Here is a 25,139-nt window from a genome sequence, read left to right as displayed (position 1 = left end):
TTTGATTAAGCTGTGAGACCCATTGAAGAATCACTGGAACTCTGCTTCTCTTTTTGTAACTTGGATCAGACAAAAATGTTTGATTTTTTTTTTTTTTTCAGGTTTGTACTGAAAGAGTTTTTTTTTTCTAATACCAAGAAATATGCTTTAATTTTTAGTTTTTTAGTTTTGTGTTAGAGTATGTGGTGTTGTCCATCCATCTTAAACTCCAATCGTCATTTCCTGTCATAATCCTCGCACTAGTCTTACATATACAATTTGCAAATGAAAGCATTTTAAAGGGGCTGTCAGTCAAAACTCTAGAATATCCTGCTCAGGTGTAAGAAATAAAAATGGACGAGTTTCTAGAAAAATGATAAAACGGTGGAGTTAAAGGTTCCCTCAAGTCAAATACTTACTAACAAAGTTGCACCAAATCACCAGAAACACAAACAGTCGTGTTTTCAAAAGCAGACGATGCCACAGGTCCTTACATTCTCTCACCCACCCACCCCACTTTCTCACACATTGTTTCAGCCAATCACAGCCCTCCACTTCTCCACCCTCACACACGGTTGGTCATCTGTTTGTTTTTTAATTTTCTTTTCTGAGGCATTAATGTTTTTTTTTGTTTTCTGTTTTTTCTTTCCCTCCGTTCCATCCCTCCCCTCTTCCTCCCCCCTTTTCCTTCTCTGGCTTCACCTCACCATCTTCTGCTCCACCCACTCTTCCTTCTGCTCCGCCCCCACCACTCAGACGAAGAAACTCTCAGTCCTACACTTATTACCTGTAAGTAACCTGCTTGACCTTTGATACTAATTGTAACACCTGCTGAAATCCCTCTAACCCTTCTCCAACTAACACCTGAGGTCATCGGTCGCCCTGTGACCCTGTGACCCTGTGACCTTTGCTTCCTCTGACCTCTAATCCTGTGTATTTGACCTCAGTGTTTCAGAAATAACAAATGAATAGGAGCTATAAGGAACCAAAAGTAGAACCCTGAGGAACACCAGAGTAGAAAAGTGTCTTCTCCTGTTGTCGTGGCTACAGTTGGTCTTCTTGTTGGGACTAATCCTAAAAATTTGGCATTTTTAGATTTTGTTGGTATGTTGTTTCCTTCTTGTTAATTTGGCATTTTTAGATTTTGTTGGTAAAAAGTTTTGGTTTTGCGATCTACCTTTTTTGCTTTTTTGTTTTTTTGTTGCCAAGCTGTTTGTTACAGGTACTATTTTTGACTTTTGGTTTGTTGCAGTTCCAGCCAGTACGCTACATTAGTTTCTAATTTTTTTAATCTAAATACAAAATAGGAAGATTCTTCCTGATTTTGTTTTGTCTGGAGGTTTTGGTTGGAACTTTTAGTTTTGTTGTTGCTGCAGTTTCTCACTGCTGTGTTTAGTTGTTTGGTTTTTTTTCCCTTCTCATATGTAGTTTAAAATGTGTACAGAAAAAGAAGTTACTTATATGAACCAACACCTCCTCATGGAGACAGGAAGTGCTCACATACGCCCCCTCAGGTTGCTGTCACTGTCAGTGCGTGTGTGTGTGTGTGTGTGTGTGTGTCTGTGATGGAGAGAAGAAGAAGGAATCATTACACCTTCACTGCTCTGATTTACGGCCAAGAATCTATAGGAGTCCTCCAGAAATAAAACCTAACCACTCTATTTATGACACTTTAACAGAGAAAAAATGAAAAGAAATATATAAATATATATATATATGTATATTTCTTTTTAACTCGAGTTTAAAATACCTGAATGTCTGACAAAGACAAGACGACTGTGATCTTTTATATCTATGTGTGTGTGTGTGTGTGAATAGCAGGGTTAATAGAATTAGCCATCTGTAATAAACCTGTCTTATCAAATGAGCGTTACAAGGCTGGAAGAAACCACACACACACACACACAGACACACACACACACACACACACACACACACACATCCATTACCGCTAACAGCATTGTCCTGTCGCTCATTAGATTAGCATAGATTAGCCTTGACATGCACTGTGTGTGTGTTAAGTGTTGCTAAATCAATCAACCTCTGACACCTCGCTGATGATGTCATAATAACACACACACACACACACACACACACACACAGACATGTTCTGATGCAGTGTGTCATCCAACACAGATTTCCTCCTACATTTCCTTTTTCTCTCTCACCTCTGATGAGTGGGTGTGTGGACGAGACCGGGGTCAGAGGTCGGGGGACTTGTTAAGGGTCAGAGGTCGTGTCTGTGTGAACACGAAGGACAGGAAATTAAAATTTCATTGAACAGAAGGATGAAACGGAGAAATGTCCGCACTGCAAATGGAACGGCTGCTTTATGGAGGGTTCGTGTGTGTGTGTGTGTGTGTGTGTGTGTGTGTGTGTTTGTGGACGTCTGAATCAGAGAAGAAGAAGCGCTGCAGGTTTTTCTCTGACTGAACCACAGGAGAAGAAAAGGAGACATGAGGAGGAGGAGGGCAGCACCCTGCCTCGGGGCGCTTTCACCCCGACACACACACACACACACACACACACACACACTCAGACTCACAGCTTTCACTGATGTCGTACTTTTAACTTTAAAAGCCTGGTTTTTTTATATTTATTTATATATTTCTGTATTTTTTTCCTTTTACATTCTCAGGTCAGGGTTGTACTGTGTGTGAGTGTATGTATGAGTGTACATGCATGTGTGTGTGTGTGTGTGTGCGTGCGCGTGTGTAAGCAATCATACAAATGGATGTTTTTTATTCACACGCTCAGAATAGAAAGAGAGAAAACACATCAAGCCTTTCAAACAGTCCCGGTGTTTTTGTGAGAGTGTGTGTGTGTGTGAGTGTGTGTGTGTGTGTGTGTGTGTTCAGATGTTGTTGTTTCCTCTGCAGCTTTTATAAAAAGGCGAGACAAAGTGATGGACACCTGTGTTCAGACAGGATCAGGAACAGACAGCAGCACTGACAGACTGTCCGTGTTAATCAGAATATTCCAAATGTCACGGTGTGACGACGCAGTGGTTTAGCGTCATCGTGGTTAAGACAGCGACGCTAACAATAAAAACGTGTGTTTTTCTCACTCCCTTTTGTTTTGTCTTCACAGGAAGTTGGCAAAGAAAAGAAAGGAAACTCTGAGCTCTAGACAGGAAATGACTCTGATGGTCAACAGCTCGCAACACACCACGGTGGTGGACGCGCACGCGCACACACTGAACGGACGCAGTGAGTCTCACACACACACTCACAAGCATACACACAAACATAACAACAAAATGACATGTTCATGTGAAATGAGAGAAGGTGAGACGACGACGACAGGAAGGTAATTAGAGTATCATCTGCATACGGGTGGATATGATCACTGACCGCTACTGACCGCGCTAAAAAAAAGTAAAAAAAAAAATGTTGTAGCAGTAGATACACCAGAAAAGAGACAAGATATTATGTGAGATAAAGATTTAACTAAAACAGAAGAAAATGATTTCAATCTTTAGAGACAGAGATGTGTTGTTTATGGATTCAGTCCAAGAAAAACTGAATCCAAAACTGTGATGGATTGTCCATGTGATCAAATGTTCAAGATGACAACTCAGAAATGTTCAGATATTTAAAAAGAGATACAAAAAAGAAAAAATAGATGACAAGAAAATGTAAGATTTTATTCTCTGGCAAATGATCACATTGATTTTTGTTCAAGCGCGTCTGTCGTCTGTCATGTCTGTCGTCTGTCATGTCTGTGATGTCTGTCATGTCTGTGAATGTAACATGATGAATTTCTTCTGTGAGGTGTTTACTGTTGCCTCCTCCTGACTCTGATACAAACACCGCTGTAGGCACAGAGAGGATGGAGGGATCACAGAGAAGGGAGAGGAGCTGACCTTCCCCCAGGCCGCCGTCACCTCCTCATCCTCCTACTCCTCTTCAGCCTTCTTCATCTTTTCATTTTATTTTTTTCCATCTTAGAAATAAAGAAAATGTCAGCGTTGAGCCTGTGATAATTATTTGCTAAATTTAAAATCTCTTAATCTCCTTTATTTTATGTTTAATATATAAAATAATAATGATTTATAATTAACATCCAAATCGATGTTCTTCTCCTACTGTCTTAGCCGTTTCCTCTCCATCCTCCTTCACCCTGAAGTCAAACACCATCAGCACCAGTGTCCCCACCTCCTACTACCCAGGTAACACACACACACACTCACACACACACAGTCAGCTGCTGTTGAACTCAAACTGCACAGATGATGTTTCCTTCTTCTTTCTTTTTCTTTTCTTTTTTTAACCTTCTCTGTCCACCTGTCTTTGTCCACTTCCTGTCTTTGTCCACTTCCTGCCTCTGTCCACTTCCTGTCTTTGCTGCTGATGTTTCCTGGTGACAGACCCCTTTGTACCAACGGCCATTCTGGGTGAGACTCTTTTCTTCTCTTTCTATTGGAAAACAGAACAATATGTCCAGTACAGACAGAGACAGGAAGTAGACAGACAGACAGACAGGAAGTGGACAGACAGGAGGAAGGACATAGATGAGGACGAGAATGAGGAGAGAATGAGAAAGGAGAGAGAGTGATATTCTGCTTCATTCATCCTGCTTGCTCCTCGTTCGCTGCTTTTGTTTCTTTCTTTAATTTGATTGAGATTTGATTTTCTTGGTTCACCTTTTCTTTGCAGTTTAACCACATTCTTTTGTTTTAGGGTTTTGGTGTTGATATTTATGACACTCAAATTTTAATTGCAAAATCTATTTTATATTTATATTTTTGTTTGGATATTATTTCTAATTTTGCTTTATTTAACGACGGTGGGCTTCACTCATCCCCACATCCACAACATTCTTGCGTGTGGTGTTGACGTCACGTCTGTCTGTGGCCTTTGATCTCTGCATGGACACAACACACCCACGTGGACTGGGGGGAGGAATACATTTTACCAGACAAAAAAAAATTGGGTTAGATTTGGGTTCCTTCAAAAATAATAAACCATCACCAGAGTTTAAGAAAAAAAAACACATTTCCACCACCTTCTTAGTTGTTTTATAAAACATGAATCCCCAGCTGTAGCAAAACTGTTTGATTGCCCTTCAAAGATCAATCACTAAAGTCTACTGCTGCCTCGTGTGGTCAGTTTGTGTCACTGAGGTCAATGTGAACAACAGTTTTCAACACAGAAGTCAAGAATCATAATCCCCAATTTTAGAACTGACACGGTGTCTGATCGTAAAAGACTGAGAACAAATGGTTTGGACCGTATTCAGTTTTGTCTGTGGTCAAATACCTTAATCAGACCTTTGATGATAGTTAGCCTTTAGTCTTAACCATGCTGCTAGACCAGGATATCATTTTAAAGAGAAGAAAAAAAAAATTCCACAACAAAAACTTCTCTCCTCAGGCTCAGTCAATGTTCTCAATCTCATCAAGGTTTAGTCAGGAAGTTAGCTAGGCTAGCCAGGTTAACTTTAGCAATGACTGCTAGCTGCTAGCGTTTCCATGTTTAAAACTAGCTACAACAGCACATGTAGCTAGGTTTCTGATTAAACCGTGCTAGGTGTGTTAGCAGGGCTAGGCTAAAGCTAAATCTGTTGCTTAAACTCTGTCTCCTCTTTTCTTCTTCTTCTCTTTTATCTTCTCTGTGTAAAGTGCCCATTAATGGTAAGTGGTTGAAGTTGGGGCTAAAGAGGTTGGAGTCATGTTTGGGATTTTCACCTATTCACAACACCTGCTGTGATGTCATGGATTTAGTGTGGAAATTCCCCCATTTTACCCTTGTTTGGTATAGTGGCATCACAAACCCTCCCACCGATTCACAGCAAACCAATCAGCTTTCAGTTCCATCCACTTCTTTCCCACTGATTGGTTCTCATGTTTGTTTTGCCTTTTGTCACCCTCCGGTCATGAACGTTCATGTCATCACCTCACTCATCTTACTGATTGGTTGGGCTGTTTGGGAAAGTATGCTTCTGATTGGTCAGTCAACCCACAGGCTAGCCAATAAGAGCAGAGTTAGCAAGTGTAGCAGAGGGTGTTTTGCTGAGTTGAAATGTCATCATCAGACTCTGGGACGGAGTGTTCCAGAAATCAGAGCTCTACTCTTTTCACACTGTCAACTCCACAAACAGTTCCAGTTCACAAGGTTCTGGATCTGGATCTGGATCTGGACCAGCATCTAAACCAAAAGTATCAAGGCTACAAGTCTAGCACTTAGAACATCTACCTGGGACCATTACCTTTAAAATGTTCTGTAGATATAAACCACAGCAAGTTCTCAGGTTAGTTTTACCAACGCTTTGAATCTGACTTTTGGATCTAAAAAAAGAAAAATCATCCTTATGTAGAACACTGTGAAACTAGAAGGTTCTAGATCCTGTTCCAAACTGGCCCTGAGAACACACTGTATCAGAACCAGAAGTGTACTTTAAAAACATGGTTGTTCTGTGACAAACAGTATCAGCGACTGTGTGAAAAGAATCCAGGGCCAATCACCATTCTTTCTTCAGTCATGTGATCTGATGTCATGTTACTCCTGTATCATTTCTCTGTGTTTTTGTGGAGACAACATGGTTGTCGTGAAGCTTGTTGTTGTTGTTTTGTTTTTTTTAACGACTAGTCCTCATTCAGTGGTGCCATGAGATCAGAGCAGATGATGCTAGGTTAATATGGCTAATGCTAAATGTGATAGCCTAGCTTACACACCAGAAGTGTTGAGCGTACAAAAATAGTTAAATCAATAGAGAAAACAAAACAAACATGCTAGAAATAATGATTATTATACTGAACAACCCTTTAAACATTTATATTTAAATATTGTTAACACAACACAGATACAAATATAATATAATAAATATTGTTAACACAACACAGATACACATTTAAATATTGTTAACACAAATACAAATACAAACCATAAAAAACCATGTGGGAACCATAACTAATGATTGGTTGCCTGGTCAGCTGTGTGACATCATGCTCTCAGGTCTCATGTCACATGACATCCTCCATTGTCATTTTCACCGCACGGCTCCAGCGTTTACGTTTCCTCCACGACCGTAAACCGATCTCTTGGTCTCTTCCTTCCAGACGACAGTCAGACCATGAACAGCGAGACCAGCAGCCTCGTCCAGTCGCACTACAAGCAGCGGGAAGCGGACCGAGAGGCGGTGACGTACCAGACGGGTCAGCTGCACCCCGCCATCCGGGTGGCCGACCTCCTGCAGCATATCACGCAGATGAAGTGTGCTGAAGGTTACGGCTTCAAGGAGGAGTACGAGGTGAGAACGTGAATGTTCACCACAAACACACAAACACACAAACACACAGAGTGTGTTACCTTAACCTTCACCAAGGGGGCGGCGATGGGCTCCTTTTGTGTAACAACCACAGCAAAGATTTATCCAAATATCTGCCCCCATCTGCAGACAGGAAGTGAAGAATCTATTTCACATCCGCAGACAGGAAATAGACAATCATTAGACTCCGTTCTCAGACAGTAAGTGAAACAGGAAGTAGATGTTTGCCAGACTACGATCAGACAAAGTCACAGACAGGATGTAACTACTGACCAGCCTCGGAGAGGAAGTAGTCACTAATCAGTTCTCACTGAATGAAGGAACTGACCGACTGAATCAGTGATCAGTCAATCAATGAGTGAAAAGATGACGTGACAGGTGACAGATAACCAGGTACACACACAGTCAGAGCCAACACTGTGAGTGTGTGTGTGTGTGTGTGTGTGTGTACCTGCTCCACATTTTCACCCATTTTCATCAGGAGAAACTTACTAATGGATGTTCCTGACCTGAACACACACACACACACACACACAGATACATTATAGATCTTCCCTTAAGCTAATTGGCCCAAACATGGAGTGTGTGTTTTTGTGGTAAAGTGTGTGCGTATGTCTCTGTGTGCGCGTGTGTGTGTATGTGTGTGTGCTTGAAGGCACACACACAGGCTAATCCATTATACATACTGAGCACACACGTGTTTGTCTTCCTGTACCTGTGAGGACAGACACACACGCACGCACACACACACACACACACACACATACTCAGTCTCTCTCTAACTGAACCATCTTCTTCCACCAAGAGTTTCACTGCAGTTCACTTCACTTAGTTTGGTTTGATTTGGAAGAGTTTTCTTTGTTTCTTTCTTTGTTTGTTTGTTCGTCAGTTCAGTTGTTTATTTATTTTATTTTACCAGGAAAAAAAAAGTATCCTCTGGAACAGATCCAAACCATCCCAGTGTTTGTCAGTTTTCTGTTTTTGCTTCGACAACAGTGGTCTGACCCCTTCAGGGCGGAGCCAGAAGGAGAGCAGACGTTTAATTGGTCAACGGAGAATTCTCTTGAAAACCAGTAAAAGATGATGCTTTTCAAGAAATGTTCGCAGTCGGATCTCTAGTCGTTTGGATTGAAAGGCAGAGTAAATCAGTTTTTATTTTTAGTTTTTCTTTTTCTTATTCTTCCTCTATGATGTAACGGTGTGTGTGTGTGTGTGTGTGTGATGTATCTCTATGATGTAACGGCGTGTGTGTGTGTGTGTGTGTAGCTCGCACCAGCCTCCGTCCACAGCCTCCGGTGGAAAAACAGGCTGAGCTTTAACAGTGAAGTGAACTGTAAGGTAACTCTGGCTAGAAAACAAATCACAGCTTCATCCTTTATTCATCCATCAGCATCCAACTTTCCAAACACACACACACACACACACAGACACACACACGTGATGATAATTGATGATTGATTTCCTGTGGATCAGCTGTGACTCAGAGGAAACAGCTCTGATCATGTTTTCAACTCAATGATGTTTAAAGTGATCAATCTTATTTCCCTCCATGCTTCTCCGTTAAAATTAATCTGATTGGACAGCTGAACGAGGTAAGACGTCGTCAGACTGTTCATACACAAACACGCAAACAGCACACACGTACACACGGCATGTCTGAGCATGAACAGAGAGCACATTCAGACGCTGACGAGACGATTCAACCTGTAATTTGAAGGTTTTAAAAAGGTAGCACCGAGCGTCTCGAAGCACCTTCTCATGCATGCGGAGCTGCGACCCAGATACTGGTCTGAAACGCTGGGAAACAGCTCTGAGAGTTCAATAAAGTTTGGGATGTGTACTGAGGTAAAACATAAAGCTCTCGGTGCCGTTATTTTTCCCTGCCAAACCGAGATTCCAATTTGTGGCAAACAAAGCCATATTTTCAGAATGTACGTCTGCTCTGAATTCTGGGCCATATTTCACGGGGTTCTTTGTTGGTCTTAAAAGCACCTAAATTTAAGATCGTCTGTGCTATTAATCATCTCAGAGGAGCTGCAGGAAACACCGACTGAAAAATCATCCCAAAAATGTAACCTACCTGTCTTTTTGTTTCTGTTTGAAGAGAGAGAGAGGAACAAAGTCGACCTGCAGGAGATGAAGTTAAACATTTTTCTGTCAAACATGTTGTTGTTAGGTCAAATACTTTTCAGAGGTTTGACGTTAAAATGGTGATTTCAATGATGTGAAATCTTGGATAAAGATGTCTGTGCTGTCATGTTCACGGACCCGCTTTGAAAAGGAAGGAAGATAAAAAAAAAACCATCCAGAAACCAGTCTAAGAACTCCCACAGAGAGCTCCGACATCGGGCCCTGATGTTGTTGTTATGGTCCGTGAAGTGAGAACCACGTTTGAAAACCACTGCAGCGACGACGTCACTGCTTCACATCCTGGTTTAGACGGATGATTTTTCTCGTGGGGGGGGGCAGGGTCGGGGGGGGGGTTACATGTTCTCTCCACGTGTGCTTGGGTTTTTGGCAGCTACTGCAGCTTCACCTACTGTTCACAACACCAAGATTGAGATTTAGATGAATTCCAAGTCAAGTCTATCTTTTTTATCCAGCGTTCAGGAAAAAACCAAACATCCCACCGCCGCAGCCAAAACAGAAGAGAAATAAGTTACAGAGTTATACAGACTTATCAGGCAGTGAGGAGGAGGGGAGGTTTGCGGGGGGGGCTATCAGAGTCAGCTGGAGAAGGTTCTCACAGAACATTGTGGCCCAACCCTGAGAGGGAGATAAGCCCGAGTCAGGACTCAAACTGAAGGACAAGGAGTGAGAGACGAGCCGTCCTCCGGGGATTAGAAAAGTAAAACATGAATACAGTAAATGGAAAATACTAGACTGAAGCACGAAAGACGAAACTGGTCATGTGACCAGGAAGTTAACGCCTCGCTGTCTGCTGTTAGTCAGATAATGTGTCTTAACCCTTTGATGCATGACTCATGATATACTGAGTTAAAAAATGTTCCTAAGTGTTTTTATGTGTTTTTAGACATAAAAATCAGAACTGATTTGGTTCTGTTTTTATAAACCAAATTTTCTTTTTGAATGTTGACACAATTATTCTGCAGTTGCAAAGGCTGACCACTGTATGGCAGTGTTGGGTGATTCTCAGGCGTCCACTGTAGAGGCTTATATGCAACACTGCCATCAAAACCTATTCTTATCATAGAAAATGACATTTCCATAGCTGTCCACTGTAGTGACTGTCATGCATGAAAGGGTTAACCTTGTTGGGAAAAGTTGACACACAGTGGTAAAAGATAAATATCTAAAAAAAATAAATTGGTGATACTGACGCCGTGGCAGTGGTGACATCACTGACAAACAAAGTGCGTCTGTCAAACAAAACAAATCAGTCCAGGAAATACTGACGTGGTCCCAGTCCTGAGTCATACATCACGTCCTGTTCTCGACCTTTTCCTGGGAGAAAGTGTAATTAGCTATAAGGTACAGGTAGCATTAGCATCTCCGCTTCTCCCGCTCTACCTCTCTCTCTCTTTCAAACACACACACACACACACACATTCCCAGTCACTGCACTGCCTGCAGTCATTATTTCACTTTTTTCCTTTATTTTTTCTCCCTTTGTTCTCTGCTGTCAATCATAAATAGCTGTGTACGTGTGTGTGTGTCTGTGAGTGTGTGTGTGTGTGACATTGTTCACCTCTTGGTTTGATGGATGTCTGGAGCTGTTAGACTGCTGTCACACACAGACTCACACACACACACACACACACAAACAACCGCATCTCTGAAGGCATTATAATGAGCAACACTACAGTAGGAACTGTCTTCAATCAGAGGACACTCAGAAATGAAGGACAGGAAGTCTCTGATTGTGGGCGGGGCCACAAATGTAACTAAAGTAGAGGTTGTTATGACTAACAAAGGTGTCTTTGTTTATATTTGGTTTGACTTTTGACTATTTTTAGTCTAACTCCTCACTGTGCTGGGACTGTTTTTTTTTCATCTTTGTGTCAAAAACTGTTATTATTATTTTTATTGTTATTATTATTATTTACTACTTTTAGTTTAATTTAGTTCCATTTTACAGTTTTATTTATACAACCAGTAGGTACTGAAAGGTCATGGAGGTCACCAACACACACTTTTGTGGGTTACTTTGAGTGTGTGTGTGTGCACGTGTGTGTGTGCACGTGTGTGTGTGTGTGTGTTGAATCTCGGTTCCTGAAGTTGGATCTTCCTCCACTTTGTCTCTTTCAGAGTTTCTTTGAGGGACAGTCCGCTCCGTGGGACTCGGCTAAAAAGGACGAGAACCGGATGAAGAACCGATACGGAAACATCATCGCCTGTACGTAAAAAAAAAATTCACACGGGGCTCGTGGTGATCCAGTGCATGCTGGGAAATACAGGACTTCAGGAATTGATTTTAGATTTTAGCAGCTTTCATACATTAGTTCTGACATTAGTGCTGAAGATGGATGTGACATCACAGACCACGCCCCCTCAAGTGGGCGGAGTCTGGGTTGACATCATTCATTTGTTGTCTATGTTGTCTAATATGATAAATCTGTGTGTGTGTGTGTGTGTGTGTGTGTTAGACGATCACTCCCGTGTGCGTCTGCAGTCTCAGGATGGAGAAAGCGGCTCAGACTACATCAACGCCAACTTCGTGGATGTGAGTCTCACCTCCACCCACAGACTCTTCTGTTTCTTTGTCATTTTTTTATTTATTATTATTTAATTAGTTTTTTTAGTCTTGTTTTTTTTTTATCATCACTAAATCTTTGAACCACTAATGTTCCTCAAGCCTTAGGTTGAGGCCCGGCCCTTAAGATGTATTTAAATGTATGCGGGGGTGAGGTGAGGGGGGGGGGGTCAAGTCCTGCTCCTGCAGCACTCCTGCTGGACGTCCTAATCCCAGAACCTGAGCTCCTAATTCTTAAGCTGATGATCTGATCTTAAATGTTCCGTGACTGACTCAGAGATGATAATCTGGAGATTCTTAAATCATGATCCTGGAGCTTCTCTCTGTTAAACCGTCTGATCCTCGTCCCGTAGCTTCTTATCCAGAGGCTATCGTTTGAGAAATCCACTGATCCTCGTTCTGCAGCTTCTGATCCTGGAACCAGTGACAACAGAACGACCTGCAGCCTCAGAACCAGAACCTTTCAAAATGATGGAACTTCTTAAGATGAAGTTTGTTGTTTTTGTTGTGATCCAAACTGTAACGCTCATTTCTTTTCTCTCTTTCAGGGTTACCACAGACCCAACCACTACATCGCAACACAAGGTCAGTTCTGAGCACAGACACCAGAACAGCTGAGAGGAAATGACCTCAGCCACTCACTGATGATGTCACAGAGTGATGTCACAGAGCGACTCTTCTTCACCTGCAGACAGAAAAAAAAAACATTTATTTTCTAATTTATAAGAAATCGAGCTTTACATTTCCATACACACACACACACACACACACACACGCTGAAACCGTCCTCCAGAATCAACCTGTTTGCACAAACATGTTCATCTGTGTGTATGAATATTAAGCACATGTGTGTGTGTCTGAGTGTGTGTGTGTGTGTGTGTGTGTGTGTGTGTGTGTGTGTGTGTGTGTGTGTGTGTTGACAGAAATGGATTAGTAAGAGCTAATTAGCTCATCAAAACACAGACTGTCAACAGTGATTAAAACTGTGTGTGTGTGTGTGTGTGTGTGTACGTGCACTTCATTTAAATCAACTAAAAGTGTGATTGTAATTCATGTACAGCCCTGGTGTTGCCTGCTGTCTAATACAAGGCTACTGTGTGTGTGTGTGTGTGTGTGTGTGTGTGTGTGTGTGTGTGTGTGTTTTAGGTCCTATGCAGGAGACAGTGTACGACTTCTGGCGAATGATTTGGCAGGAAAACACTGCTGCCATCGTCATGGTAACCAACCTGGTGGAGGTGGGAAGGGTAAGACTCTCACACACACATGTACACACACACACACACATGCCCAAATTGTTGTGACCATCTGGTTGTTTGTTCCACTGATGAAGTTTGGGACTTCATTTCCCAGAATGCATCTCTCCTGTGCTTCCTAATTACTTATCTCTTTTTGTTGTGGTTGATTTTTTTTTTGCCAATATTCACTCATACAGAGCTGCAGGAGAACGACTCAACTATTTCACTATAGATATATATATATTTATATATATATGCACACACACACACATATATATACAGTATAGATATATCTATATAGATATAGATATAGTTGCTGCTCATAGAAAGTTGCAGGTCACAGCCTGTGCAGAACTGATGTCTGTGGTTTGAAAAATAACTTTTTTTTTCTGTAAAGTTCAGATAGAAAACTGGTTGGAGACGAGGCTAATCTGTGTGAAATGACTGCCTCCACTTAGTGAAGTGAAGACACAAATAGACATGAAAACCCAAAGAACACTGTCCTCACACTTTGGAAGCAGAAATAAATTCAGAGAAATTCACGTTTTCATAGAATAATACATTTGTCCTCTACCTCGTACGACGTTAACAGAACGTAAACAAAACGTGAGCCGGTCCACTCTGCTCTTCACTGTCCTTGTTAGTTACTTTTTTTGTCATTAAACCTTCCATATCCAACACACACACACACACACACACAGCCCGCGGCATACTCCCTGTCCCAGCTCTCATTACCCAGAATGCAGTAGGGACGTGTTGGCTCTCTCCAGGAGAGTCACAGAGGGGGATTGTGGGATTGTGGGATGGATCAGGTTGATTATCTCCCTCCATGCTCACCTCGTTGGTTTCCGTGGTGACAGTGTTATTATCTCAGCAGTAATTAGCAGTTAATGAGGGAAGAGAGGGGGCGGAGCCTCTAATGAGATTCATCTGCCTTTCTTCTGTTTATGTTTCACTTTAATTAACGACTGTGTGCGTGTGCGTGTGTGTGTGCGCAGGTGAAGTGTTGTAAGTACTGGCCCGATGACACTGAGATTTACGGCGACATGAAGGTGACGTTGATCGAGACTCAGCTTCTGTCGGAGTACGTGATCAGAACGTTTGCTGTGGAGAAGGTGAGCAGTTCAACTGGAAACTAACTGGGTCACGTCGACACGCCGTCGACTGTTCCTAGAACCAGCCTGACACGAGGGCTGAGTCTCAGAAAAGGAACAAGGCACCAGTGGGAAACATAGATTTCAGCCTCTTAACAAGAGTGAGCTGAGAGAACGCCGTCTGTTTAAAGGACGAACGGCTCGGTCAGGATGAGGACACAACAGAGAACACAGACGTTTTTGGTCCCGTTTAGAAATGTGTTTAAAATGTAGTTTGATGAATGAAGATGAATCATTATTAATTCACAGCTACCCTGTGATTTATCAAATTAAAATTCAGTCATTTGACAGACAGTAATAAGAAGTAAATACTGATACAAAGGCACCAGAGTTCGCTCTGATGCACAGTGACATTACCCAGAATGCTACGGTGCTAAGCTCCTATTGGTTTTCAGTGCTGTGCACCTGCCTTGATAATCCTAACGTATCATAATGAGACATAAAAATGTGAAGATTTAAATCTTCCACCCTCCTCCTGTAGGCTGATCCTGACCCTCCCCCCAAACCTCACTTTTTTTCAGGTCTAACTTGAACGATAGATGATTTACAAAACGAAAATAAAAGTCTAGAAACATACAAACTTAGTTTTAATCCAAGGCTGTGTTTGTGCGTCGGCATCATTTCTGTTTTTAAATGAAATATTTCTGACTTGTGTCATGTGACTCAGAGGGGCGTGGCCGAGATCAGAGAGATCCGTCAGTTTCATTTCACCGGCTGGCCTGACCACGGCGTGCCGCTCCACGCCACCGGCCTGCTGGGCTTCATCCGCCGTGTCAAGGCCAAAACTCCGCCCACGGCCGGCCCCACAGTGGTTCACTGCAGGTATAATGATGACAGTAGTCACCTGACCTGTGATCAGCTCTAATTGTCTGACACGCGTGTGTATCATCTGGGTGTCAGTGCGGGGGCAGGGCGTACTGGGTGTTTCATCGTGATCGACATCATGCTGGACATGGCGGAGAGAGAAGGTGTGGTCGACATCTACAACTGTGTCAGAGAGCTGAGGGCGCGGCGGGTCAACATGGTGCAGACGGAGGTACGTCAGCCGAGCCGTGACGTCACGTCACACCTTCACCCTCTGCTTCAACTCTCACTCAGACTTTTCGACCTTCGTCTCTTCCTTCCGCAGGAGCAGTACGTCTTCATCCACGACGCCATCTTGGAGGCCTGTCTCTGCGGCGACACGGCCATTCCAGCCAATCAGTTGCGTTCAGTTTATTACGAGATGAACCGACTGGATCCTCAGACCAACTCCAGTCAGATCAAAGAGGAGTTCAGGGTAACGAATGAATGACTTCATCAAAACATTCCTCTCTTTTTCAAACACATCAGCGTTCCTAAAAACATTATTCAAACGAATCCAAAAACTTTTTAAAGTTCAGTTTATGAAGCTGCTTGTTTGGGTGTTAATATTATCTATTTAATCTTATTTAATATGACAAATGAAGGTGTTTTTTTTACTTCAGGAAAATCTTTTTCTCAAAATAATCAAGGCTTAATAAAGCCTCATCTTACAACCTAATTAATGTGTCTAAAAAAGACAATTTATAACGTTCTACTGTCAACACAAAGTTAACGGTCTTTATAATAATAAAATAATAAAACACAAAGTTGACATTAGAAACGGTCTTTATAATAATAAAATAATAATATTAAATTGAACCATAATGGTATATTGGATTTGGGACAATCTTGTGTTAATAGCTGATGCTGGGAATTGAACCCAAGACTCTCTGCTTGTGTTAATAGCAGATACTGGGAATTCCTTTGGGAATTGAACCCAAGACTCTCTGCTCTCAAAGCAGGCGTGCTAACCACTACACTATGGAACCGACTTAAAAATTACTGTGAAGCCTCAACTGTATTACAGCTGTTATAAGATGATCAACACTGACCAGTAAAGTTTATTAGGCTGTTATTAAGTGTTAATAAACCCTGAATAGACGGTGAAGTTTAAATCCCCAGAGGAAAGGAAGTGTGTTTCACAGATCAGGTCAGGTCAGGTCAGGTCAGGTCAGGTCAGGTCAGGTCAGGTCAGGTCAGGTTGGTGTGTTGAAGTGTTCCCATGGTCTGTGTCTTTGCGTGTCGACAGACTCTAAACATGGTGACACCGACGCTGCGGGTGGAGGACTGCAGCATCGCTCTGCTGCCTCGGAACCACGAGAAGAACCGCTGCATGGACGTGCTGCCGCCCGACCGCTGCCTGCCCTTCCTCATCACCATTGACGGAGAGAGCTCCAACTACATCAACGCCGCCCTCATGGATGTACGTGGTGATCTCCACACAGTGGTTAGAAAGATGAAGTGCACAAACACCAAAAAAAATATCGATTTTGTTTCGAGTTTTTTTTTTAATTATTTTGAGGCTGAAAAAGAAACTGTATCTTTGAAGCATGAGCGAGCGAGCTCTGGTTTGTAATAGAGAGAGAATGAGCAGCCTCAGCATCTGTGTGAGTTAATGGTAGGTTCAGTTACTCCCACGTGCACACGCACGTGCACGCACACTGACCACAGTTCTGAACATCCTTCAATTTTACTAATAAACAACTCTGTCGCCATGGAGGCTAAACCAAATACCACAGTGTGTGTGTGTGTGTGTGTGTCACAGAACAAGCATAGAAATATCAAACAGTTTATTCCACCATTTTCCATGTGTTTATGTTTTCAGAGTTACAAGCAGCCATCAGCCTTCATCGTTACCCAGCATCCTTTGCCAAACACTGTGAAGGACTTCTGGCGTCTGGTCCTGGACTATCACTGCACGTCCATTGTCATGCTAAACGACGTGGACCCTGCACAGGTAACACTACCGCTCAGTTATACACACAAACTGTTCAGTCAAATTATAACATGTAACCAGTGTCGCCCCCTTGTGTCCCAGCTGTGTCCTCAGTACTGGCCGGAGAATGGCCTCCATCGTCTGGGTTCACTGCAGGTGGAGTTTGTCTCCGCTGATCTGGAAGAAGACGTCATTAGTCGTATCTTCAGGATCTATAACACGGCCAGGGTGCGTTTGTTTAACACCGCCTGACGCAGATTCTTTAACTCCATCAGGCCCCTACCTGATTGAAAACATAACACAACAAAAGATGTAGCCAGAATAAAAATGTGACTTATCTCTTAGTAAAAAGTTAATGTTGTAAATAATTCTTATTTCATACAGATTAGGGCCTGTGTAAACTTTTTTTTAATTTCAGTGTAAAATTGTTCCAGAATCATCTCTCCTTGTCTCCCTTCAGTCTTGATTCGTATGAGGAGGAAAATGTTTTTCTTTCCTTCTCTCTGACTCTGCCCTGCCGCTCATTTCCTCTCTTCTTTCTCCTTTTCCTTTACGCTTTTTTTCCTTCCTCTTTTTCCGTCTACTCATCCTTCCTTGTCATTCCTCCTCTTCCCATCTTCGCCTCCTTCCCTCACTCTTTTTCTCCTCCTCCTCTCAGAGTTTAGGGTGTGTTTGATATACATGTGTTTGGTTTATTTTGGGTGTACGTTTGATATATGTGCATTTGGTTTGGTTTTGGGGTGTGTTTAAAGTACGGTTTGTGCCTTTGTTCTGCAGCCACAGGACGGGTACCGTATGGTCCAACAGTTCCAGTTCCTGGGTTGGCCAATGTACCGGGACACGCCCACATCCAAACGCTCCTTCCTCAAATTGGTTCATCAGGTGGAGAAGTGGCAGGAGGAGTACGACGGAGGAGAGGGACGGACGGTGGTACACTGCCTGTAAGAAACACACAAATACATTTGAGCTTAGTTTTCAACAGCAGTGATATGTCGCCATCAAGTGGTGAAAAACAGAATAACACAAACATCTATCTTTTTCCTTTCTTTTTCTCTCCTCTTCTCTCCTTCTTGATTCCTCTCCTGTGTCCTGGCTTCTCCTCTTCAGGAATGGAGGCGGTCGCAGTGGCGTTTTCTGCAGTGTCAGTATCGTGTGTGAAATGTTACGGCAGCAGCGCTGCGTTGACGTCTTTCACGCCGTCAAAACGTTAAGAAACAACAAACCAAACATGGTCGACCTGCTGGTAAATACCAAATGTTCATGTTCGTTTACTCTGCAGTGATGTTGTAAAAGTTTATTCAGGAAAACTTAAAAAATAAAATTTAACAAAATGTATCTGATATGACAGAACAATAAGATAAAGATAGCAACAGTATTCTTGAAGATAAAAAATAATACAAAACATTTGTCTAGTGATCAAAATGTTAATAAACATTTAGCTGAGATATTAGTAGACAGTAAGGAAGGGTCTGACAGCGATTTAATAATAATAATAATTTTTATAATAATTTTTTTTTATTTGTATATTTACGGTACAGTTTGTGTCATTTGTGTTGAAAACATTAACCCTTTGTCTGACATGTCTCTACAGGAACAGTATAAGTTCTGTTACGAAGTTGCTCTGGAGTATCTCAACCCTGCGTAACTTCCACCTGACTCATCCTCCACCTCCTCCTGTCAATCATCATGATCACCATCATCACCACGGTCATCGTCAGTGAGCAGGGAGGAGGCGGGGCTACAGAGGGAGGAGGCGGAGTCCACTACTGACTGAAGGCGAAGAGGAGCAGTACAATTTTGCACTGAAGCATGAACACAGACTCTTGTCACGTTGTTGTTGCTGTTGTTATTGTTGTTGTTGTTTTTTCCTGTTTTACTGTATCCAGAATCTGAAACTAAAAGAACCAAAACAGTACGACAGGAATCTGTTCTTTAAAAAGGGGGCGGAGCCCAAAGAAGTACCACGTTTCAAGTAAATACAGACGGCAGCGTTATGAGTCGGAGATCGTCTGTCAGGTTCAGATTCTGGAATTGTGTTGATGTTTTTTTTAATATATTTTTTAAATAAATCTGACATTCGTCCGTCTTCTTCAGTGGAGTTGGAAAAGAGAACGACCAGGACTGGAGTAACGTCAGCAGCTGGGCGGGGCTAACTGCTGATAATGTTAATAATGTAAATAAAGCAGGAAGTTAAATATTTATTCCTTCATTGTTTCACGGTAATGTCATCTCTCTGAAGCACAAAGACACAGTCATTTAAACCCTAGTTAGTTTAATCCTGGTCATACGTTCATCTGGATTACTGAATCCAAAACTAGGCTGATTAAAAACTGATCAGGGATATCAACAAAACTCGTGTAACTTGTCTAAACCCCGGTTTGGTTTAACATAGATCTTGGTTAGTTTACCCCCCTGAAATGTGTTACCCCAAGTAAAATTATTGGATTTTATTTACCATGGTAGATCATGCATCTGGTGTGGTTTAGTTTAACACCAGGTCTGGATTCTCTCACTTGGGATAAAACACACCTGTGTAAGTTCTTATTCTTGTTAGGCACTTCACTGGGTTAATTCAGTCAAATTTGTTGTGGGTCTCAGTCTTGTTAGGCACTTCACTGGGTTAATTTATACCTCTGTGTAAAAGATGATTTTAGCTCGAGTTTTAATCAGACCCGTTGAGTTAAGTTGGGTTAAACACATACCAGGGTTAAAGTAACTACTGTAAAGATTGACTGTTGTGCTGAAAAGAACATTTATTTATGTTGTACAATTCCAGAATATTCCAAATAAAATATGTACACTCACTTTCACCTGGACTCTGTGTTCTCACCTCACCGAGATAATAAGATGACATCATGCTGAACCTGTCTCACACACGGGAAAATAGGCAGACTGCTGAAGTACAATTATGAGGTCATTTTTTAGGTTTAGTTTTCACATCAAAATCCTTTAAATTATCATAGAGTAAAAAAATGGAAAGCAATTGAATAAATATGTTTTTAAATATCAACAAATGGGAGAAATGTTATCGACAATTGATAAAAAGGTACAAAGTAACGCAAAATAAAACTGTGAACACCTGTGTTTTTTCTCCCGACCTGTAGGGGCACCACCGAGCCGCTATACGGAGATAAGCAGCAGGAAGTAGTTAGAGAGGAAGATTGAAGTGATTCCGGATGGTCCTGTCTCCTTAGCGATTTTCTTTTCTTTTTTTTCTGTGTAAAACTTTAAAAAGTCCGCCTTTAATCTTCTGTAGAAGTTTTAAAATCAGCTTCCTGACAGTAGGACCGCTCCAGCCCTGGGTGATCCGAACAAGGTTAGAACAATATTTTTCAGTCTCTGCTGCGTGACAGGCGGGAATTGTTCGTTAGCATGTTATCAATGTTGTTAGCTTTAAGCTCGCGTTAGAGTATGTTTACATTGACGTTTGTTGAAATAAATGATGGTAGGTAGGTCAGGTAACGATAGTAGCGGCCGATTATAGCTGTTATATGTCATTTCTGAAGTTATTCAACGCGTGTTCGGCAGTCAGTCACTAGATCTAAACGATGTATTCATAATATTTAAACAATATTTCCATAAATTCTGCAATAAAAGCAATCAATTCGACGGGGTTGTGTGGTTGCTAGAATTTTGATAATATGTTTTTAAGTAATTTTGTAACACCTGTATTACGTCTAACATATTATTATACAATGAGTACCTTCAAGACTAAATAGTTGTCCAGGTCATTTCATCCTAAAATTTCAGAATTAGGGAACGTGTTTTCTTAAATGATGTTATAAACATAATTTCCCCAAGAACGTCTTTAGGTTATTCATTCCAGAATAACCTTACTCTTTGCTTTTAGTCATGTGGATTACATAATTGCAGGGAAACATTAAATCACATGTGTCAAGTGTAGCCTGTAGCGGTTGTCATTGGTCTTTGGACCCTTCAGAAGCCTCTCTGTAAGGTGGCCAAAGTCTGATCCTGTCGTCCTGCTCAGGTGTTGAAGATGGAGCCCTCTGCTGGAGGAGGAGCAGAGCACCTGTGCGTTTTACTGCTGGGAGCAGAGGAGGTGGTGACTAAGAGGGAGGTGGCGTGTCAGTGGGAGAGTCAGTCTCAGCAGAGTAAGGAAGTGGCCTGTCAGAGCGACTGGGCAGAGCAGAGGGACGTCGGCGTCCCGGTGGACCTGCTGACTCATCAGCTCGGTTGGGCGAACTCAAGTGAGTTAGAAGATGTAAACATGAAGATAGTGCATAATGTGAGACAAAAGACCAATGAACACACTGTGAAATAACATGAATGTAGTGCATAATGTGAGGCATAACAAAAGACCAATGAACACACTGTGAAACAAAACTTTATAAACGCGCTCAATCTGGACCTTTTGCAACTTGACACGGAGAAGATGTTGAACTAGTGCTTCCTCCATTACTAAGTTTTAATGAGATTTATCTCAAATCACATCACTGACCACATGAGGCAGCAGTGGACCAGCAGCTGCTGTGTCCCTCTGTACTAAAATCCCTGATTTTCCTGCTATGTTGTGACAGTGAGTGAACTTGACTTTCCAGCAGAAGGCTAAAATCCCTGATTTTCCTGCTTTGTTGTGAGTGAACTTGACTTTCCAGCAGAAGTATCTAATTATATTGGATCTGTTTTCCAATTAAATTTGTTGGGTTTTTTTCACCTGCTTCTCAGAAGTGGAAACTCAAACTACAGGTGTATTTGAAACATTTGATAAAGTTGAAAAAAGAAAATTAATAGCAAAAGTCAACATCATGTAAATGACTTACGTGCAATAGTGGTCAACCTCATGTAAATGACTTACGTGCAATAGTGCGATTCCAGCACAAGGTGGCAGCAAATTGCTTGTTTCTTGTAACAGCAAATACTGTAAATATTTCTTAAGTTTGACGGTTACTTGTGTGGTTGTTTGTCAGCAGCATCGTCAACAATGCTACTGGAGTGTTTTTCTGTCAGACCAGATGGATCAGATGGGGGCGCTCTACTGCAACACTGCACCTCTAGAACCAGAACTAGAACCATTAAACCTGCCATCAGACTGTCCCCAACACACGAGTCCAAAAGTCACAGAAGAGAACCTCAGAGTAGAAAAATGAATAATCCAGGGCGAAAACGGCAAAGAGGGCGACCGCGACTGTCCTGTCGTACTGAAGCACAGGAGGAGAAGGAGCAGCCACAGGACAAGAAGGAGGAGGAGGCAGAGGTGCAGGAGGAGCAGGCACAAGAAGAAGAAGAAGAGGAGGAGCAGGAGCAGATGGAGAAAGACGATCCAAACTGGATTCCATCTAAACGTGAGAGGCTGCCGCTCTTTTCAAGGAAACTGTTTATTAACATTTATTAACCTTTTCCTCGTTCTTTCCATTTACTTTGTTTTCTTTTGTCTCACTCAGAAGTTGAATTCACAGCAAAGTCTTTGGAGCGTGTCAATAATGACTTGAATTCCCAACATGCACCTGAGGCCACGTCAGTGAAGCTCGAGATGGAAACCATCATGTGTGACGTTTGTGGGAAAGTGATGAAGAACAAGTCGAGTTTGGCACGTCACTCCTTCATCCACACGGGTAAGAAACCGTTCGCCTGTCACCTGTGTGACCTGCGCTTTAACCGCCGCGACAACCTGCAGCATCACCTGAGCAAGCTCCACCCTAATGGTGTTGCCAGGCTGGAGAAGCAGCGAGCGGTGCAGGCTTGGCTCTGCGCCGTCTGCGGCAAAACCTTTAGCTGCCGGTCGAGGCTAAAAGCGCACGAGATCATTCACTCAGGGGTCAAACCTTACCGCTGTGACCTTTGCTCCAAAGCATACATGAGGACCAATGACCTTGAACACCACAAGAAGATTGTGCACGTGGAGGGAGGAAAAGAGCCGCGGCCCAGTTTACTGCTCTGTGATTTTTGTGGCAAAGAGTTCAAATGTCGCTCCCAGCTTCACCTCCACCTCCAGACTCACACGGGCGAACGTCCGCATCTTTGCGACATCTGTGGCCGTAAGTTCGCTCGACCACACCAGCTCAAACGGCACAAGATCCTCATCCACTCTAACCAGGTGATCGGTGAGGAAAACCTGGCGTCTGACTCATCTTACACCTGCAGCGTGTGTGGAAAGCGTCTGAAGTCTGAGGCACATCTCATGGCTCACTCCCACGTCCACACGGACGACCGGCCGCACCGCTGCAGCATCTGTTTGCGCAGCTTCCAGAGGGTCACGTGGCTAAAGCAACACCACATGCGTGTCCACCTTAAGGTCAGAGTGTGTGATGCAGCACGAGGTGGAGGCAGGATCAGGAAGAGCACGTCCCAGACCAAGGCTTTCCCCTGTCCTGTCTGCTGCAAAGTCTTCAAATTTAAGTCTCTGCTAGAGAGCCACTCGCTGATCCACAGCGAAGTGCGTCCGTACGCTTGCGATTTCTGCAACCGACGCTTCAGGCGCCGCAGCCACCTCAAGAGGCATCGGGAGGTCGTGCACGCCAACGGCGAAAGAGCGCCCCAGAGTTTTGTCTGCCACATCTGTGGCAAGGACAAAAAGTGTCGCTCACAACTGGATCGACACGTCATCATCCACACGGGGGAGCGACCCTTCGCCTGCGACCTCTGTCCTGCTCGCTTCAACCGCCGCGGGAACCTGCAGCAGCACTTGAGGCGGATGCATGGCGTGGGGAAGCAGCAGTCGCAGGAAGACCCGCCCATTCTGTTTGAGGACGACATGATGCTGACGTACAAACAGGAGGAGACGGTGGTAGCTATTGAAACTGCAGCTGAGACATTTGAGGCGAACGATGACGCAGCTGAGCAGCTGGTGGCTTCCTGACACCTGTTGAACTGAGCATGCTCAGAACGTTGGCCCACTAACATTCAACCATGACGTTTTACTAAAACTGTGATACAAAATAATCCTGAGTCAAAGATCGGACCGTTAATGATTTGTAAATAACAAATGGTTTATTGGTGACATCACAGGTGACATCACAGGGTTCTGTGATGTCACTGCAGTGCCAACACTCACACACATCTTGTTCATTATCATGATCATTAAAGTCTTGATCATTAAATTATGATGTCATCATAATGTCAATCTGTCATATCTGGTTTTACATACATTTTTTTAGGAAAGCGCAAATAAACATCTGGGTTCCACTGTAGTTGATTGATTGATTTCTTTATTTCATTTACACCACTGTCAGGAACATCAAAACAAACAATTCACCTGAGACAAAGATGCCATGACAAGGTCAAGCTAGCTTGTTGGACTCATTATGCTAAGCTAGGCTAATCATATCACACACAGACATGACATAGAAGAACCCTGAACAGCCCACCCTCTCCTAGAGACAGCTCAACAACACAGACGACTTCCCGTGTCTTCTGCTGGAGCTGTCTGGTCACCATGGCGACCACTGTTACTTTTGAAATGTTTTTCTTGATGTTAGCAGGTTTAGTAGATTTCCTGTGTTGGTTGATAACCTGAAGTAGTTGAGAATTTAATTTCCTAGGGCTAAAGTTGAACTAACAAACTGCCAAAATCAAAGAAACTTGAACTAACAAACTGCCAAAATCAAAGATTTGATCGTAAATGTACTTTTGTGTTAGGGTTAACTTGTTGACGGCGGGAACTTTCAACCTTTCAAATCTAACATTACATGACCCTGGTAATAACTCATAATAACTTCCTTCATTTATGAGCATTAGCTAGCTCCACTGTTTAGTACGAATCCCTTTCAAAGCATCAAAGGGAGCTGCAGCCAATCCCAGCAGCTTCAGGTGAAAACACTCCAATTATTATTTTACTACAGAATTAAACACACACACCCCAACTAACATTTAGCAAGTGTCACCTAGTGTTAGCAACATGTCATGAAATTTTTATTTATTTATTTTTATTTTTTTGGATAAACGTGGTTAAAAACCAAGGTTAACATTGCGGATGCTAATGCTAATAGCATGGCCAAATTATCCTGTTAAAAACTGAATGTTCCTTTTTTTCATTCCACTTTCAAATATTA

At 42.5% G+C, this 25,139-nt stretch overlaps 2 protein-coding genes across 18 annotated transcripts in view; both read left to right on the top strand.

Annotated features, from left to right (window-relative positions):
* LOC103377328 (receptor-type tyrosine-protein phosphatase mu-like) overlaps window positions 1–19,684 on the top strand; it is a 68,678-nt gene extending 48,994 nt beyond the window's left edge. For 3 of the 13 annotated variants that reach the window (XM_017031621.2, XM_017031615.2, XM_025054587.1), the window contains 21 exons: window positions 736–768; window positions 3,070–3,188; window positions 4,076–4,150; window positions 4,349–4,375; window positions 5,603–5,614; window positions 7,040–7,230; window positions 8,832–8,840; window positions 11,518–11,605; window positions 11,856–11,932; window positions 12,511–12,547; window positions 13,109–13,206; window positions 14,196–14,312; window positions 15,019–15,173; window positions 15,252–15,387; window positions 15,481–15,630; window positions 16,444–16,617; window positions 17,020–17,151; window positions 17,233–17,358; window positions 17,908–18,071; window positions 18,238–18,373; window positions 18,722–19,684. In XM_017031621.2, coding sequence (XP_016887110.1) covers window positions 736–768; window positions 3,070–3,188; window positions 4,076–4,150; window positions 4,349–4,375; window positions 5,603–5,614; window positions 7,040–7,230; window positions 8,832–8,840; window positions 11,518–11,605; window positions 11,856–11,932; window positions 12,511–12,547; window positions 13,109–13,206; window positions 14,196–14,312; window positions 15,019–15,173; window positions 15,252–15,387; window positions 15,481–15,630; window positions 16,444–16,617; window positions 17,020–17,151; window positions 17,233–17,358; window positions 17,908–18,071; window positions 18,238–18,373; window positions 18,722–18,775 — 2,110 coding nt within the window. In that variant the 3' untranslated portion in view covers window positions 18,776–19,684. The remainder of the gene's footprint in view (window positions 1–735; window positions 769–3,069; window positions 3,189–4,075; window positions 4,151–4,348; window positions 4,376–5,602; window positions 5,615–7,039; window positions 7,231–8,831; window positions 8,841–11,517; window positions 11,606–11,855; window positions 11,933–12,510; window positions 12,548–13,108; window positions 13,207–14,195; window positions 14,313–15,018; window positions 15,174–15,251; window positions 15,388–15,480; window positions 15,631–16,443; window positions 16,618–17,019; window positions 17,152–17,232; window positions 17,359–17,907; window positions 18,072–18,237; window positions 18,374–18,721) is intronic. The other 10 variants (XM_017031618.2, XM_017031622.2, XM_017031616.2 and 7 more) reach the window with 7 other exon arrangements.
* A 580-nt stretch (window positions 19,685–20,264) lies between these two features.
* Window positions 20,265–24,278, top strand: LOC103377330 (zinc finger protein 708-like). Of its 5 annotated transcripts, XM_025054591.1 has the most exons (5): window positions 20,266–20,446; window positions 21,119–21,338; window positions 22,059–22,433; window positions 22,533–22,703; window positions 22,941–24,278. In XM_025054591.1, the coding sequence occupies exons 2-5, from the start codon at window positions 21,128–21,130 to the stop codon at window positions 23,945–23,947; spliced, it is 1,764 nt and encodes a 587-aa protein (XP_024910359.1). In that variant the 5' UTR covers window positions 20,266–20,446; window positions 21,119–21,127; the 3' UTR covers window positions 23,948–24,278. The 5 variants fall into 5 exon arrangements, with proteins under 5 accessions (XP_016887287.1, XP_024910359.1, XP_024910358.1 ...); XM_017031798.2 differs by having other exon boundaries at window positions 20,265–20,446; window positions 22,536–24,278; XM_025054590.1 differs by having other exon boundaries at window positions 22,104–22,433; window positions 22,533–24,278.
* Window positions 24,279–25,139: the final 861 nt, after the last annotated feature.

Source organism: Cynoglossus semilaevis, chromosome 3 (assembly GCF_000523025.1).
Source record: "Cynoglossus semilaevis isolate Cse_v1.0 chromosome 3, Cse_v1.0, whole genome shotgun sequence".
NCBI lineage: Eukaryota > Metazoa > Chordata > Actinopteri > Pleuronectiformes > Cynoglossidae > Cynoglossus > Cynoglossus semilaevis.
Note: the sequence above shows the minus strand (reverse complement) of the source record. Positions and strands in the feature narration are given on the sequence as shown.